The sequence below is a fragment of the Mytilus edulis genome, chromosome 7, assembly GCF_963676685.1.
Source record: "Mytilus edulis chromosome 7, xbMytEdul2.2, whole genome shotgun sequence".
Classification (NCBI taxonomy): Eukaryota; Metazoa; Mollusca; class Bivalvia; order Mytilida; family Mytilidae; genus Mytilus; species Mytilus edulis.
Window position 1 is genome coordinate 24,790,934 of NC_092350.1, and position 20,257 is coordinate 24,811,190.

The following is a 20,257-nucleotide window of genomic DNA, read 5'->3' on the forward strand; positions in this document are numbered from 1 at the left end:
TACGGAATTTATGTTGTGCGTTAATAGAATATTACGACCACTAAGAGACAAACACCCACATACACATTAATGTAGATGTCAATATCACTGGGGTAAAGCTGATGACTGTAACTGCACTCACGGTCATCCCAAGATGTCGGATGAAAAATTAGGTCATTATCTGTATTGTCTGTTAAGGATGTACTTAGGTGAGTTTAGGTAAAAAATAAGAAATTAAGAAATGAAAATTGATATTATTAGCTGGTAGAGCATCAATTAAGGATAAAGATAAGCTAAATATATTGACAGGTCATGGACCTCCTTTTCGAGATATTTGAGATTTAAAATATGGCGGAAAAAGGCTGACTCGGACTTTTACCTTATATTTGTATTGGTATAATTTGGGTCTCAAAACAAAAGAAAGAAAATCAAGAATCTTCTAAAATTTTGGTAAATGACCTTTCATGAGCTATTAAGTCTAATATGAAAAAATAAATGGGTGTTATGGGGCAAAATATGTTACATTGTATTGTATGGAAAAACACCAAGGAGTCCAAACATTTGACACAAATTCCAAAACCTCACCTAAGTACATCCTTAAAGTGTTTCTATATCGATTTCTTTACACAGCATATATGTATCTCAAAAGGGGCTCGGTTAGTGGATATAAATATGTTTAATCAATATCTTTTTAAGTATTTGCGGTATTTGGAGTTTATGAAAATGATAGTTTATTGCATTTTTCTCTTTACAAATAAAATATTTATTGATACCCAAGACGTTTAAATTTTAATACAAATAGACAGCGATACGACGAAAAGTTGGAGAAAACACCCTATTTATATACGAATATCCGGTAATCGAGCCCATGTGTATGGTTCCAGGGGAAGCAGATTAAAATATTACCATCTGCCAGAAAACTATCACATTCCCTTGACAACACCGGATCCAATAGAACTGCAAAATGTATTTGGCATTCAGTTCGTTTGACTGGTGTGTTTTCAGCTGATATTCCTTGTGCTTTATAACCTCTAAAAAAGTGAACTTCCTTACCCTTGAATAGTTTCTTTTAAAATAGTAATCCAGAATGCCACCGTTTCCGGAACATAACTTGCGGAGTATATTGTTGACTGGGAATTAAACCTTCCGACATCCAGTAACACATGAAAAGCAATAATTTCAGTAAATATTCCATTAGATATGGATTTCAATACGGAAATGAAGTCTTCGTATCTCCGTATCTCTTTTAGTTTTGCTTCAATAAGTTCAAAAGTTCATAAATATAAAAAAAAAAGATGTGGTATGATTGCAAATGAGACAACTCCCCACAAAGCGACGTACAGATATTAACAACTATAGTCACCGTACGGCATTCAATAATGAGCAAAGCCCATACCGCATAGTCAGCTATAAAATGCCTTAAATAACAATGTAAAACAATTCAAACAAAGTTCATTTTTACATTTCGGTTCACACCCTTCTTCGACACCGACTTTCAAATTTTAGGAACATCTTTTGAATGGAACAGTTGGCTCTTCTAAATTTATATTTGGCCTATAAATTTGAATTTTTCTTAACATCATTTTAAGTTTTGTTATATCAACTCCGAAATGTACGGACCGATATGCAGATTGACAAGTGTTTTCATCCAAAACTTTCTTCCTAAAACTAAATGTTTGTAAACCAACATGTTTGTCCAAAGTGTGTTTCAAAATGCTGTCGACATTCGATGAGGTGAATTTGCAGGTAATCATTATGTTTGACATGAACTTATCTGAAATAAAAAACATTTGCAATGGTAGTTGAAACGATATAATATCAACGGGTTTAAATGCATTGGCATTTTTAAAAAGGTGTATTTATTATATGACATTAATAGGAATCCCAGCAATAAAAATATTTTGGCTTGTAGTTGGAGGCTACATATGGTGAACTATGCATTTGAAGCACGTCTTAGTTTCTACTACTTATAGGATAATGCTGTCTTATAAATACGTTTTATACCAATTAATTATTTGATACAAAAAAAGGTAATACAAATACGGATATTTCTTAGAATTCATGGTTATCCTTTAAAAGTTACAGTCATCCTTTATAGATTACGGTCATCCTTTACAAATTACGGTCATCTTTTTACCAATCACGGTCATTCTTGTTATATGTTACGGTCATCTTAAAAATAGTTTGGATGCCACTGCTGATGGACGTTTCGTCCCTGAGGGTATCACCAGCCCAGTAGTCAACATTTCGGTGTTGAAATGAATATCAATAATGTGGTCATTTTTATAAATTTTCTGTTTACAAAACTTAAAATTTTTCGAAAAACTAAGGATTTTCTTATTACAGGCATAGAATACCTTAGCTGTACATGTATTAGGCACAACTTTTTGGAATTTTGGATCCTCAATGCTCTTCAACTTTGTACTTTTTTGGCTTTATAACTTTTTTATATGAGCGTCACTGATGAGTCTTATGTAGACGAAACGCGCGTCTGGCGTATTAATTTATAATCCTGGTACCTTTGATAATTATTTACACCACTGGGTCGATACCACTACTGTTGGACGTTTCGTCCCCGAGGGTATAACCAGGCCAGTAGTCAACATTTCGGTGTTGACATGAATATTAATAATGTGGTAATTTTTATAAATTTTCTGTTTACAAAACTTAGAATTTTTCGAAAAACTAAGGATTTTCTTATTACAGGCATAGAATACCTTAGCTGTACATGTATTAGGCACAACTTTTTGGAATTTTGGATCCTCAATGCTCTTCAACTTTGTACTTTTTTGGCTTTATAACTTTTTTTATATGAGCGTCACTGATGAGTCTTATGTAGACGAAACGCGCGTCTGGCGTATATACAAAATTTAGTCCTGGTATCTATGAGTATATTTATCGCAAATTATAACCCTGATACCTTTGATAACTATTTACAGTATCTTTGGTATCATTCACGTCTGTAAAAATTCAAAAAAAATTGTGATTAACAAAAACATTGAATATCATTCTATTTATAGAGAGAGCAAAATGACAATATTAGTTGATTACACTTTGTTAATACTTATTACTTAATGATTTTGTTAAAGCTAGAATCACATAGGTTTGTTATAAATCATGTTTGTAGGCTGAAAGGGCTATAAACGCTTCCTATACTTTCCAAATGAAATACTGAACTATAAAATATTTGACCTACATACTTCCTTATATTCTGTGACAATTAAATTATTTCGTATAAAGAAAGCAAAATTATTATGCCCTAAGGACTAAACTAAGTTTTAATGACCCAATTCCTTTCCAACTGTATATTTATCATCAGAGATTTAAGTTCGGGGACAAACAGTATTTTTGTGAAAGGTGCAATGACATTAAATCACTGTTCAAAGTTTATATAAATTAGTTAAGTCAACACCGAATCTTATTTTCGTGAAATAAGGGAGGCAAATAGGAAAACTTAATATCAAACAATGTCATTAGTCTATTAAACCCAAGTAACAATGTTGAGTTGTCTTTCTTAGATGCTTTTTATCAAATCGTAAATTGGAGATAACAACTTTGTCTTGAATGAAGCTTGAACGGTTGATTGATTGTTGTTTTTATTTCCAGCGTCAAATATAATGCATATTCCGGGCAAAAACGTTTAATTGTAATATGAATATTGACTATGCATTTTACAAATTTGAAACATGGAGCCGGATTTTAAACGTGTTAGTTCACAGGAAGACATGTCATCGTACCCTAGGCCTGACACATTATTATAAATCTGAGTTCACAAATCTTTGATGTAACTCATTTTAAAATGCCGCGTGCCTACAGAGGACGCTGCAATATTAATTCCAATGTCTGACTCTGCTGGTGTTTAAACCCACGAACTCCCTCACTCGAAGTAACACGTGACCAAGAGAACACCGAGACTGTTAAAGTCAAAACGTTATTGCACTTTTTTTCTATAAAGGGACTGTATTAGAAAGGGATTGGATCGAAACCTTTTACTTCAGCTACAAATATACCCACGGAATTATTATTTTAGAATATGATTAGTGTTAGTTTATTTATCTTTATCACACATTTAAAGGGGCACTAGCTACGAGATATATGAAAAACCTAATATATTATTGTTGTGGCTCAATCAGTAATGAAATACAAAAAGTGAAATAATAATTCCTTTCTAGTAGCCAATAAGGTTCAATTTTGCCAAAATTAGCAAAAAACATTGATTATGAATTATTCACTTGTAAGTGAATAATTCGACCTCATTGAATCCATATTAATGTGAACTTTATTGTATTATTTTAATTTTAGTTTCTTGTGTACAATTTGGAAATTAGTATGGCGTTCATTATCACTGGACTAGTATATATTTGTTTAGGGGCCAGCTGAAGGACGCCTCCGGTTGCGGGAATTTCTCGCTACATTGAAGACCTGTTGGTGACCCTCTGCTGTTGTTTTTTATTTGGTCGGGTTGTTGTCTCTTTGACACATTCCCCATTTCCATTCTCAATTTTATTTAATTATACCTGGTAGCTTGAGATGGATAACACGTGAGTGTAAAGTTATTTAAAGGAAGAGAATGCAGAGGATTTGATTTCACAGGATTTGAGCTTATTCATGTAAGTCAGTTCTAATCTAATACAAATTCTGTTTTGATATATATATATATATATATATATATATATATATATATATATATATATATATATATATATATATATATATATATATATATATAAGCATAAAAAATATTCTTCTTGAGTCATGTGTTCATACTTCCATTCTATTTCACTTTCTTTGTAACCACAATTTTTTTTGTCTTAAACAAAATGTAAATGATTTATGGATTGTGGTCATTTAAAGAATATGTCTGCACTGATGTATTATAACATTTGAAATGATTTTTATCATGTACAAATGTATACATATATGTATAAGTCATATTGTGTGGTCATCAGTTATGACAAAAACATATCATATTCTGGATAAGAACTATTTGCAAAAGATGCCATTTTTTAAATGGTTTTGAAGAAATAACTAGTTCACCTCACCACATATTCATGTACCCATTTAAAGTCAGAAACCATTTCAGTGGTTGTCTATAATCTCATCTTAATTAAAAGAAAATTATTCAAAGAATGTTGATGGCAGCTCTTGACTCATATTGTAGTTGTTTATACCATTTGCACCGGTCCCCCCTGCTTGATAAAAAAGGTACCGTCCCTAACTTTAATTCAATGAGAAATAAACCAGCCTTGTCTATAAATTAGCAATCATTTACCCAGAGGCGGATTTAAGGGGGGCCAGGGGGCCCGGGCCCCCCTTTTTGGGAAAAACTTTGGCTGCTTATATAGGGAATCACTGAAGCGTGACTGGAGCGGGTCCCCTCTTAGGTCAGTTAGTGGGCACCCACTTATGAAATTTTCTGGATCCGCCACTGTTACCACACATTTAGCTTTCAAATACAGAATTTTCATAAACTTGTGGGGGACCACTGACTGCCTAAAAGGGGGCCGCCCCAGTCATGCTTCAGTGATTCCCTATATAAGCAATCATTTTTTTTCCCAAAAAAAGGGGGGGGGGGTGGCACACCCCCAACTGCCCCCATAATCCGCCTCTGAAATAATATTTTACTGTCAGTCAATAAGTTTTCATAACATACATAAAATTTAGAATGGAAGTGGGAAACCATTGTCAAAGAGAACAACCTGTCTAAATAGCAGACAATAAACAGCTTTCTAATTCATCTAAGAAACTATATGAAAGACCATAAATTTATTCATTATAAATAAAGTCAAAAAGATATTTAAAAATTTGAAATCAGTTCTGAAGCAGATTTTATGGGAAAAAGGAGGGGTACCACTTTCCCACGGTACCTTTTCTTTTTACAAGTCTTTTCACACTTTTTGCATATCCTGAACCCATATCTGTCAATTATTACAACTTTATTTACTTTGCCTTTTTTTCTGTAACTATTTTCCATTGATTGGAAAAAAAATCCCATAAGAAATGGGGCACTCAAAATTTTACATTAACATTTTTTCCAGAGTTAATAAGGACAATCCTAAATAAACTACATAAAATATACCTAATATTTAATACAAAAAATTATATAAACTAAATAAAGATAAAGCTTTTTACCTGTTTTACTTTAAATTTTTCCCATTTATTGACAAAACCAGACAACTCATCAACTCTTAAGGAAAAGTTAACGACTACGGACGACGACGACGACGACGACGACGACGACGACGACGACGGACGCAAAGTGATGAGAAAAGCTCACTTGACCCTTCGGGCCAGGTGAGCTAAAATTATGGAGCAATTTTGATTGGGTCAAAAGCACATTCAAAGGAAATATTTCACCAAGGAGAAAGATTAAACTGGAATCAGGCAAGAAAATTTAAACTCTTAGGTATAAACTATGATCTGTTTGCTGTCGACAAGATTGCATGTAATTTCAAAGTGAAATTGAAAAGATAAAGGCATTATTAAATAATTGGATTTACCAAGATCTTACATACCTTGGAAAAAATACAGTCATAACGTCTTTAGCATTGCCAATTCTCATTCAGTCATCAACAATATTGCCAAATCCCTTTTGAAAATTTTAAGGAAATATTTTTTTACATTTCTATAGAATGGCAAACCAGATAAAATCAAAAGAAATGTACTAATTGGATCATATGATACTGTTGGACTAAAGATGCCTCATATTGAATCCTTAAGATATTCACTAAAAAGAACATGGATCTATAAATTATTAGACCCTTCAATCTTTCTCCTTGGAAAATTCTGTGATATAGATACAATGGATAAGCCTTGATTCTTGAAAAAGAAACCATGAGCCCGCAGGGATCAACGCTTATCCATTGTATCTATCACTTAAACTATTGTGATAATGTCTTTTGAAAATTAACGCCTTTTCTTAATTAGAAGGTATTGTAAGTGGGTTTAATTAACAATGATATTGTGTCAAACGATCCATTACAATAAATTAGATATCACAATTAAATGTAAAAAAAATACAAATATATTATACGTCTTCCCTTAAAGATCTTCATATCATCAGGCATCCAAATGTTATCCGTTTTTACAAAATAAGATATATTCGAACTTATTTCTATTTGAATTGATCTTAATGGAAATGGAGAATGTGTTAAAGGGACAACAACCGGACAAAAAACATATAGTGCATATAATAAGTATGTTTCCGAAATTTCTAGCAATAAGCCTAATTCAAGTAATATCACAATTTTCTAGCATAGGAATTCGCGAATTAAAATTTGTAAAATTATGTAGTAAAACAGACGAAATCATATAATATTAATTTATAAAACAAAAATGGACCAATATTATGCAATCCATTTTTGTTTTGTTTCAAACATATGGAATTGACAAAACCAGACAACTCATCAACTCTTAAGGAAAAGTTAACGACTACGGACGACGACGACGACGACGACGGACGCAAAGTGATGAGAAAAGCTCACTTGACCCTTCGGGCCAGGTGAGCTAAAATTATGGAGCAATTTTGATTGGGTCAAAAGCACATTCAAAGGAAATATTTCACCAAGGAGAAAGATTAAACTGGAATCAGGCAAGAAAATTTAAACTCTTAGGTATAAACTATGATCTGTTTGCTGTCGACAAGATTGCATGTAATTTCAAAGAGAAAATTGAAAAGATAAAGGCATTATTAAATAATTGGATTTACCAAGATCTTACATACCTTGGAAAAAATACAGTCATAACGTCTTTAGCATTGCCAATTCTCATTCAGTCATCAACAATATTGCCAAATCCCTTTTGAAAATTTTAAGGAAATATTTTTTTACATTTCTATAGAATGGCAAACCAGATAAAATCAAAAGAAATGTACTAATTGGATCATATGATACTGTTGGACTAAAGATGCCTCATATTGAATCCTTAAGATATTCACTAAAAAGAACATGGATCTATAAATTATTAGACCCTTCAATCTTTCTCCTTGGAAAATTCTGTGATATAGATACAATGGATAAGCCTTGATTCTTGAAAAAGAAACCATGAGCCCGCAGGGATCAACGCTTATCCATTGTATCTATCACTTAAACTATTGTGATAATGTCTTTTGAAAATTAACGCCTTTTCTTAATTAGAAGGTATTGTAAGTGGGTTTAATTAACAATGATATTGTGTCAAACGATCCATTACAATAAATTAGATATCACAATTAAATGTAAAACAAATACAAATATATTATACGTCTTCCCTTAAAGATCTTCATATCATCAGGCATCCAAATGTTATCCGTTTTTACAAAATAAGATATATTCGAACTTATTTCTATTTGAATTGATCTTAATGGAAATGAAGAATGTGTTAAAGGGACAACAACCGGACAAAAAACATATAGTGCATATAATAAGTATGTTTCCGAAATTTCTAGCCATAAGCCTAATTCAAGTAATATCACAATTTTCTAGCATAGGAATTCGCGAATTAAAATTTGTAAAATTATGTAGTAAAACAGACGAAATCATATAATATTAATTTATAAAACAAAAATGGACCAATATTATGCAATCCATTTTTGTTTTGTTTCAAACATATGGAATTGACAAAACCAGACAACTCATCAACTCTTAAGGAAAAGTTAACGACTACGGACGACGACGACGACGACGACGGACGCAAAGTGATGAGAAAAGCTCACTTGACCCTTCGGGCCAGGTGAGCTAAAATTATGGAGCAATTTTGATTGGGTCAAAAGCACATTCAAAGGAAATATTTCACCAAGGAGAAAGATTAAACTGGAATCAGGCAAGAAAATTTAAACTCTTAGGTATAAACTATGATCTGTTTGCTGTCGACAAGATTGCATGTAATTTCAAAGAGAAAATTGAAAAGATAAAGGCATTATTAAATAATTGGATTTACCAAGATCTTACATACCTTGGAAAAAATACAGTCATAACGTCTTTAGCATTGCCAATTCTCATTCAGTCATCAACAATATTGCCAAATCCCTTTTGAAAATTTTAAGGAAATATTTTTTTACATTTCTATAGAATGGCAAACCAGATAAAATCAAAAGAAATGTACTAATTGGATCATATGATACTGTTGGACTAAAGATGCCTCATATTGAATCCTTAAGATATTCACTAAAAAGAACATGGATCTATAAATTATTAGACCCTTCAATCTTTCTCCTTGGAAAATTCTGTGATATAGATACAATGGATAAGCCTTGATTCTTGAAAAAGAAACCATGAGCCCGCAGGGATCAACGCTTATCCATTGTATCTATCACTTAAACTATTGTGATAATGTCTTTTGAAAATTAACGCCTTTTCTTAATTAGAAGGTATTGTAAGTGGGTTTAATTAACAATGATATTGTGTCAAACGATCCATTACAATAAATTAGATATCACAATTAAATGTAAAACAAATACAAATATATTATACGTCTTCCCTTAAAGATCTTCATATCATCAGGCATCCAAATGTTATCCGTTTTTACAAAATAAGATATATTCGAACTTATTTCTATTTGAATTGATCTTAATGGAAATGGAGAATGTGTTAAAGGGACAACAACCGGACAAAAAACATATAGTGCATATAATAAGTATGTTTCCGAAATTTCTAGCCATAAGCCTAATTCAAGTAATATCACAATTTTCTAGCATAGGAATTCGCGAATTAAAATTTGTAAAATTATGTAGTAAAACAGACGAAATCATATAATATTAATTTATAAAACAAAAATGGACCAATATTATGCAATCCATTTTTGTTTTGTTTCAAACATATGCAATAGCCAACCATTATCCGATAATAACGACCAAAATCGCCTTTTTTACACAAAATATCCGCAATAACATTCAAAACAAGAACAAAAACTTGAAATCTAGACTATTGGAACAACAAAGAGAATTCAGGGATTCGAACCTAAACAGACAAGTCCTTAGCTTTAACTCATTTATCTTAACTACGAAACCTCGTGGCTACCAACTCATACTATACGATTACCTATTATGTATATATAAAGATACAACCCATGTGTGTCCGTTTTACCGATGTATATCATATATTCATTTATATATATATATATAGAATAGACTTTCGAATCGTAACCGATTTGTAGCCCAGAGGTTTCGTCGATATGTTAATGTTAGTAACAAGTTACAAAATTTATGGACGGGTTCGATTCCCAGTGGAGGCATATAGACATTACAAAAGTTAAAGGTAACTTTTTAAAAATAATTCCATTAGTGAACAGAAATCAGGAAATTAGTCAATTCAAACTTAATGATATTAGGCACACAAAGGAAACAATAGAAAATTATCTGGTGAGTCCATTTCAGCGACGGATTTAGTATATGTAAGAACATGATAATCCTCTTCTTCATGGTTAAGTACGAGCGTTAGCGAGTACTTATCATGAAGAAGAGGGTTATCATGTTCTTACAAACTTAGAACATATAAACTCTATTCTTGATTAATTATATGTACTGTGTTAAATGGTATACATGAACACAGTTCTTGAAAATATGGCCAAACAAATAACCCCTCTAGCTAACTGTCTTGCTCTAATGACTATTAAAAGTATTATTATTTTCAAGTCAGTAACATGTATGCATCTTTAAGTCTAAAATGAATCAACTTGTTGGAATTGGAACTTTTGAATTAAAAGAAGAAGTGTCCGAGAATGATTTAATGCTTTTACCTACTCAGGACCTTGTAAAATATGAAAACGAGCCGGTCGTGTGTGAGGCTGCGGCCCCGCGTAGATTTTCTGTTCCATTGTCGGATTCAGACTTACAAGAGAGAATTCTTAAAGCTATTCCGAAAAAGACTAGAAATAACAACAAGTGGGCTTTAGGCGTCTGGGTTGCGTGGACTTTAGAAAGAAATTTGTATCAAGAAACAATAACTGATGGTGGTAATGCAATACCAAGTGATCCGAATTTACTCTCAAATGAACTTTTAAACTATTGGATGGCACACTTTATACAAGAATGTAGACGTGTTGATACCAGTCCTTATCCACCAAATTCATTTGTCCAGTTAGCATTAGGCATTCAAAGGTAAGTTACAAATTTTAAATTTCAATATATATAACACCAGGACAGCCGTTACAAGTAAAATCATCAAAATCAACATTTTATTGGAATTGTAGTCCATAGCTTCCACAATACAGTATATAGCGTTTGATGTAGATGTTACATTGTACTAAAACTATGAAAATGTAATTTTATGAATTACATTTGTGTTGATTTTGATATTTGTTTTTGTAACCGCTGTCTTGGAGTTCGGTATAGTTAAACGGGTTGGTGGAAAGGGGGGGGGGGGGGGCAACAACTGTTGAAATACGTTCGTTTACTTGTTTTAAGGGAGCAAACATTTGATTTCGAGGGGAAAAGGGGGGTTTGCATTCTGGGTTTTTCAATACATATTGGAGACGAACTTTTACCTGAATCCTCATTTTACATTTACTGTGTCATATATATCTTGCCTTTTTTTTTACTTTTTGTCATGGGTCATACTGCTTTTTTTGGCAAAAGGTTTCACCTGTCCTTTTACATTTGATTTTAGCCCCTCTCCTTAAAATTAGTTTACTTTTAAAATGTATCGTAACTTGTTTTGTGGATGCAACATTTGAGGCAGGAATTCTAGGCAGGGGGCTTATAAAAAAAATCATCAATTGATTTTTTACTGCACATCAGAAAACCTTTCTGCATTTTCGTTTACAAGTACTGTCAAAAAGGACAAGCCTGTCATATTCATCCTACCAGTTTGATTTTATAACACTGCTCATTCTGCATTTTTTTCCTAAAATGTTCGATCGTATTTTTTTACTTAAAATATCTTCCCCTCCCCCTCCCCTCCCCCAAACCTCCAAAAATCAAAAGGGTGTTCCCTTGTTTTTTTTAAGGTAAAATCCTTTCCTTTTGTGTGTTTTTTTCTCTATTCGATACCATATATATACCCCAAACCCTTCAACCAAAAAATATATTATAAAAAGGTGTTATTTTAAAACTACTATTATGGACAAAAAAAAATACAATAAAATAATTTGACAGTTATTTTTCGGATATTCTAATAATTTTATTCTGCTTGCCAATAATTATGTATCCCAATGTTATTATTTCCGAATATGCTTAAATTGTCTCAACCTATACTTTCAATATACTGTTTTTAATAGATAATTGAGATATGATGTATTCGTGAAGAGACAGCAAACAAACAATAATTAATTCTAAGACATACTATTACAGTTTAAATTAGTCTAGTTTTAACATGGCTAATTTCATTTTGTTTTGATTTACTAAAAAGCTGTATATTCAACTCATTCGGCCAATTTTGGAAAGCAAACTCATACATGTATACATTTCTTGTCTTCTGGGGTCGTCTCCCACCCCCTCGCTCGGGAGATAAAACTCGCGTTTAAAAAAACACGAATGACAATTTTAATCTCAATTTTAACTACGTTTTTAAACTACAATGAAACCAGTGTAAACAGAACCTTGAATGAATCGAAAACCCACCTAAACTTAACATATATGATCCTAAGTCCAGTCATATGAAATTTTATGCGATGTGAATCTGTTAAACCGAACATCTAACAAAATCTAACAAAAAATTGAAGTACCAAGGAGGTCGTACTAGACAGGTTTCACTGTATTGCAATTCGTCGTCGGTTATTTTACTTTTCTGAAAAATAATTTCTTCTTCAACCAATTCATCTTTAAAAAGTTCTACTAATCCTTTATAAGTCTTTATATGTATTAAAACAAAGAGTAAAACCACCACTTTTTGTAGGTATCTGAGAACAGATTGTAACAGAAATGACGTGAGCCTCTTTGAAAAGGATTCATCTACATTTGCGTTTTTTAGAAAATGTCTTGACAGTCGAATGAAAGAACTAACCAATAATGGTATTGGAACTAACGTAAAAAGGGCAGACCCTATATTAACAACAGACGAGGAGGCCATGTGGGATAGTGGAGTTTTTAATTGTAACACTTCAAATGGGCTAACCAATATAGTTTTTTTCTACAACTGCAAGTTATTTGGATTTCGTGCTTTAGATGAACACAAACAACTTGATGCTAGTCAATTTCGAATTTCTGTGGACACAATTGGTAATAAATTACTCCATTATACCGGGAGGCTGTGTAAGAATGTACAAGGTGGCCTGAATAACAGAAACGTTGATGTCAAACGCATAACTCAGAAAAGTGACCCAACAAACCCAAGATGCCTAGTTACAATTTATGAGAAATACTTGTCACTTATTCCACGTGAAGGTAGGTTTTACCGTAAACCGCTACCACATATAGCTAACGATGGTTCTATTCGCTTTAGCGTCCAGCCGATTGGTATTAACACATTGTCTAGCAAAATGAAGGAATTATTTAAGGCTGCGGGAATTTCAACTACTGATCGTAATATCACCAACCATTCTGGGAAAGTTACATGCTGCACCACACTTTTCAAAGCCGGATTTTCCGATTCAACTGTAAAATCAAGAAGTGGTCACCGATCAACGGCCGTCGACACATATAAACACCCGTTAGAAACATTACAGGATAATGTAAGCAAGGCATTACAGCCTCCAGTACCCACAAGCAAAAACGTTAAGCAAGAAAATGACTTGTCCATTGCCAAAAGTAACCAGCACAGTTTCGAAGACAAAGAAAACGATAATAGTACCATGACAATAAATGTGCCAAATTGTATAAACAAAGTTGTCATTTTCAAAAATGGAAAAAGATATTGTTTAGAAATTTGAACTGCTTGTGTATTAAAGAATATTTATTACAGTTAAATTTATACAAATAATTGAATCTTGATTAAAAAGCCTGGGGTCATAACTATTTTTTCAGTACACTGTCCTTGCGAATTGCCTCTAGGCAATATTGGCAACACTAATTGGCCCTTTGTAATTCAGAGCATAACAATAAGATAATCACTAAATAAGAACATGTTTTGTGTCATTCTTCACTATTAAGAGGGTGAAAATCCTTGCATTTCATTGGTCGAAAGCACTTTACTATGTTCTAAGGAAGCGTTGATTCTAGAAAAAGAATCCACGGTAAATGAATAGGCTGACGTCACTACAATGGAATAATTTTAATGATATACATGTATATAGAAAATATGGTGCAGATAAAATATGGATGATAAATAAGGATAGTATTAAACTAATTTCAATATATTTTAATAGATTTTGGAAGGACATCCTTTCTAAATTGGACTAAACTGAGGAATGCTATCCATGACCAAAATGACTTTATGGGCCAACCTTTTTGGTTTAATACACTTTTAAAAACTGATAATAAAGCTATATTTTATGAAAATGGTGTGAGGCAGGAATATTTTTTTCAATGATTAACTGAATGAGAACAATGAATTTCTCTCTTTTAATCAATTTAAAGCAACATATGATATTGATAAGAAATTTCTTCAATTCTACGGTATATATCATACGATCCCAAGTAGGTGGAAGGACCACATAAAAAAAAACTGTGAAAAGAAAATCAACATTACATGCGATAAATATACTCATCATAGATACCAGGACTAAATTTTGTATATACGCCAGACGCACGTTTCATCTACAAAAGACTCATCAGTGACGCTCGAATCCAAAAAAGTTAAAAAGGTCAAATAAAGTACGAAGTTGAAGAGCATTGAAGATCATGATTTATAAAAGTTTTGCCAAATACAGCTAAGGTAATCTATGCCTGGGGTAGATTTTAAGTCCAATTTAGACTTTTTGAAAACAAATCAGAAATCATATGCCCATATTTTTATAAAATATTTTTGTCCACTTAAAAATACCCATAAAATCACAAAATAAATGGAAAGAAATTTTGCCTTTGGAAATAGCTAACTGGGATCTTTTCTATATGCATCCTTTCAAGTGTTCTTTGAGTAATAAAATTATCATTTTTGAACACAAATGATCTCCTATATAAGTGTAAACTTAAAAAGAAACACCTATGCATTGTTTTGCAATGATACCAAAGAAACAATAGAACATATTTTTTGGGAATGTAACATTGTCAAAAAACAATTTGGCTTCAACTAGTTGATACATGACATTCAGATTTTTACTGTTCTCATAACGTACTATATTTATTCTTGTAGATTGAACTGACTGTTACCTTGTGTAAAGATTGCACTATAGAAATTGAAAAATTGTTATAGTATTGAAAAACTATATTCCACCTTTCAAGTTCTCCTGCAATAGGTGAAAAAATAGAAAAAAAATGGGAACCATTTCAACAATTAATTTTTTGATACGAGAACGATAACTCATACTTAACTGAAAATAAATGGGTAACACAACTTGATGCACATCACAATTGGACAGTGGTTAGTGTGCATTCTATAGATATTATATATATGTATGTAAGAATTGAATATATGTTACTATGTTATGATAATAGGAGTTAAAATACTGTTTTTATATGATTTCCAGATATTGCCGGGAGAGAAAATAACAACAAAGTACAAATGTATGTGACTATATGTATTTTGTTTTATTATGTGTTTATGTATGAATAGAAAAATTAGGTTGCATTAATGATAATTTTAATCGATTAATCAATTTTAATCGTATATGAATATAAGTCAACGATTTTTTATTTTATTTTTTATTTTTTGTTTATTTGTTTTTATGTATTATTCATTGTGTTGTGTTTTGTTCTTTTTTTTCTGTTGTGTGTTATATTTTTTTGTTTTTTGTTACTTATTTTTTGTTGTTTTTTTTTTGTATGGGGAGGGGAATGTTAATATAAGCGCCGACCCTGACAGGTCAAAATGATTAAACATGTATTGTATTCTTCTTTGATAGAAAAAATGCATATAAATATTGTATGAGATGAAGACATACAAAATAAAGAATTATAAAAAAAAGTTCCAAAAATCCTCAGCAATTGCTGTTTAATTTTTTAATGAGGTATCTGTAGCGTACAATTTAGTTTTCTGATCTATTGTTCATGTACTATTGTTTTTCTCATTTTTCAGATGTTTATGAGTCGTTTGTCACGTGGGCATCTTTCGACATATTTTAGTTGTCTTTTTCTTTGTATTTTCCAGCTTTTTGCAACTTTACCTTACATTTCCTGAGAAAAATAAAAAGGCTTAAATCCTTTGATACAGACTTAGCATCAAATATGGAAAGAACACTGTATGCGTTCGAAGTGCTTATAAATTGTACTCTCCGCTTCAATTTACAAAGAACTATTACACAGAAAACAAAAGACTGAATCTTGAAAAAAATGGGTATCCCATTCCATCACTAATTTTATATGCACATGTATATATTGACGAAACATAATTTGCATAAGTTGTCGTTTTATTGCACATGTATACAAATGACCGACAGTTTATGCGTATTTTCGAGAAAAAATCTTTAAAAAAAAACACAAATAAAATTATTATTTTCCTTGGAAAAAGAACAACAAAAATACCGAACTCCAAGGAAAATTCGAATCGGAAAGTCCCTAATCGAATGACAAAATAAAACACGTCAAACTAACTAAAAACAACTGCCAATTCCTGACTTGGTTAATGCATTTCTGTATGCAAAATATTGTGTTTTAACCTGGTTTTATAGCTAGCTAAACCTCTCACTTGTATGAAAGTAAGCCGATCTATAAAGTACTTCCTGATATATTTTTTTTACTTGTCATGCTATCGCTTAATATAATAGGATTACCTCATTTAAATAGATTTGCAGTACTGCAGTCCATATTATAGGTAATTTGACGATTTGATTATGGGAGTTGAACACGATATGAATTCATTTTATATAGGTAACTTTATCGATAAGTTCAAAGCATAAACAAATCAAGTTTAATTAAATGGTAGCAATTGAGTATTAGTAGTTTTATATTGATCTTATCGATATATATTGGCTTCATAAGCACCTTTGTCTTAAAAAAAACCCAGAATTTACCAAACCACAGTTTGTTTTTGTACCATATGAGGTTATACTACAGGTACAGTTAAGTCTGCCTCATATCTTGAAGTACATTTGGAAATTGACAATGAGAGTCGGTTGAAAACAAAATTTTACGACAAAAGAGATGATTTCAACTTTCCAATTGTGAACTTTCCATTTCTATGTAGCAACATTCCAGCAGCGCCTACATACGGAGTATATATTTCCCAATTGATGTAATATTTCCGGGCTTGTATTTCCTATCATGATTTCTTTGATAGAGGATTGCTGCTCACAAGGAAGCTATTAAACCAAGAGTTAAGTGTTGAAGTTGATTGCTCCCTTCATAAATTTAACGGACGTCATTACGAGTTGGTTGGCCGTTATGGAATAACCGTTTCACAGATGATATCGGATATTATCAAAAAGAAGATAGGGTATGATTGCCAATGAGACAACTATCCACAAGAGACCAAAATGACACAGATATTAACAACTATAGGTCATCGTACGGCCTTCAAAAATAAGCAAAGCCCATGCCGCATAGTCAGCTATAAAAGGCCCCGATAAGACAATGTAAAACAATTCAAACGTGAAAACTAACGGCCTTATTTATATCAAACAAAAATGAATGAAAAACAAATATGTAACACAGTAACAAACGTCTCCTGACTTGGGACAGGCACTTACATAAATACTGTGGTGGGATTAAACATGTTATCGGGATCCCAACCCTCCACCTTACCTGGAACAGTGGTAAAACAGTACAACATAAGAACGAACTATAAAAGATCAGTTGAAAAAGACTTAACTCATCCGATGGACAAAAATACAAGTGAACGTGGCCGGTTACTTATACATCCCGACACGAAAAGACACAATGAACAGATCTGAAAGTACTAACAGTTATCTGACAGCTAGTTGAAATCCACTAACAACTAATAAAGAAATCATGCATCTAAGACTAAACCATCAATCCGGATACATCCAAGATCTATTGGATATAGTGTAAAGGCGTCATAAACAGTCAGAAAAAACATGACCTTGTGCAATGCCAAGTTACAGGTCTCGACAGATTGTAGATCCATGAATATGTATATGTATATAACATACTAGTAATATTTAGTTAGCTTTTAATTTACTGATAAGAAAATCAATATTTATACCAATGAAAACAATATGAAATGTTCCTTATGGCGTAACTACAATATCTTTCCCTTTTCACGAATGTGACCTACGGAATTAGATTATTTACTGGATTTGAAGAACCATAAGCAACACAACGGGTGCCACATGTTGAACAGGGTCTGCTTACCCTTCCGGAGCACTTGATATCACCCCAGTTTTTTGGTGGAGTCGTGTTGTTTATCTATAAGTTTTCTATGTTGTGTCTTCTGTACTTTTATTTGTCTCTCTTTTTATTTTTTGCCATGGCGTTGTCAGTTTATTTCGATCTTTTAGTTTGACTGTCCCTTTGGTATCTTATGTCCCTCTTTTATAAGGATTGGTGTATTTGTTTCTGTTTAATTTAAAATGCAAAGTTTTTAATAAGTAGGGTTGTGATGAAAGATGTAAATCAGTCTATAAGATACAACTCAATTAGAATTCAGTTTCCATTATATGACATTTTTTAGATGAAGATCTTTATCTAATAACGCGAGCCACACGTAGGCTGCTACATATGGAGCAAGCTCTGCTTACTCTTCTGGAGAACCTGAGATCATCCCTAGTTTTTGATGGGGTTCGTGTTGCTTAGTCCGTATACCTTTTTAATATGGACAAGCATTCTCCCCGAAATTAAATAAGGGAAACAAGTGTTTACATCAATTCAATAGTGCGAATGTGTTTATATGGATGTTACATCACATTATAACAAGTTAGAGGTTTAGCTGGATGAAAAACAAAGTTCAATTTACAATTTTCTACATGAGAGAAATGCCTGTACGAAGATGAAAAAGAAGTTCGAAAGATCCACAAGGGCATTCAAAATTATAAATCGAAAATAAACTTACAACGCCATGACTAAAAAAGAAAAAGACAAACACACAATCATTAGTAAACAAAGTACAACATAGCAAAAAAGACTAAGCATTACTAGTCCAATCGAACAAACTGGATGATCTCAGCTGCATCGGGATGGTAAGCAGATCCTGCTCCTCATGTATCACATGTTGTGTAGCTCATTTAAGTACAAAAAATAAGTACCAAGTCTTTTTAAAGAGGTCACATTCATGAAAAGGGGACGGGATAGTAGTTACGACATTAGGAACATATCCGCTATCATCTTTAAACGGATATACCCTAACGTTCAACCAACTCGAAAATTAACGAAGGGAGGATATCATCTTCATCATTTGGAAAACATGATAGCTTCCTTGTAAGCAGTAAACCTCTTGATAGCCCGGATATATCGTATAAATTGAGAGATATAAACTCCGTATGTTGAAAATAAAGTTAATGGATACTTCTCGAAGAAGTTCCTGTAAGAAGTCAGCCTCATAAGAATACAGGAACAATTTTACAAGAAGATATGCAAAGTTAGTTGCCGAATGATTGTTGGAAAACACGTCCTCCAACGGCAACACATATGTTGTTAATCAAGAAAGCAAGCATCTTGATAATGTCAGTTTCAGTGAAGTTTTTATTTGAACCATAGTGCTTTTTCACAAAGCAGGATTTATCCCCAGCGTAAGTCAAATACTTGTATCTACGTGGCCATTTGTTTTATGAAACAAAGCAATACCAACTTTTTCAATTTGTCTTTAGGCTTGAAATTGGGAAGACTAGTGTAAAGTATAGAAAATCAAATGTTTTAATACTATTATAGATGAAAGAGTCTTAGATTGCATGCAATCTCAATTCTTTTAATGTGTTACCTATTAGTGCAAAATTCAAAATATTTTATATGTGTATGAACGAGGTGAAGTAAAATAAGAAATGTGTTGGACTTTTTTGGGAAATATACTTGATTGCAGGTCTTCATAAGTCTCTAAAAAGTGTATTCTTTAAAGTGGACAGAGGAAAATCGAGGCATAACATCATAGTATATACACTTGTTTATTATTGACGAACGTGCACATACTGGGTTTTAAGTACCTTTATAGTAGTTTTTTGTATCGTTTTACTGTTATGGGTTATTGATGTATAACCAATTTTTTTGTTCGAGTACAGAAAAAGATAAGTAGACTTATTTCTTTCGATTTAACCTATATGCAATGGGATAAACGGAACTGTCTTGTTGTTGTTAAAAGATTATCTTAACTGAAATTTCAGGAAGCACATATAAAATGAATTCTGAAAAAGGAATTCAATAACTGCGTAGTTAATATGATTG

At 32.3% G+C, this 20,257-nt stretch overlaps 1 protein-coding gene across 1 annotated transcript; it reads left to right on the forward strand.

The window, feature by feature from the left end:
• The first annotated feature begins 10,619 nt into the window (after positions 1 to 10,619).
• Positions 10,620 to 13,761, forward strand: LOC139483033 (zinc finger MYM-type protein 2-like). The gene is made up of 2 exons (XM_071267062.1): positions 10,620 to 11,053; positions 12,789 to 13,761. Exons 1-2 carry the CDS (start codon positions 10,620 to 10,622, stop codon positions 13,759 to 13,761), a joined length of 1,407 nt encoding a protein of 468 aa, XP_071123163.1.
• The last annotated feature ends 6,496 nt before the right edge of the window (positions 13,762 to 20,257 follow it).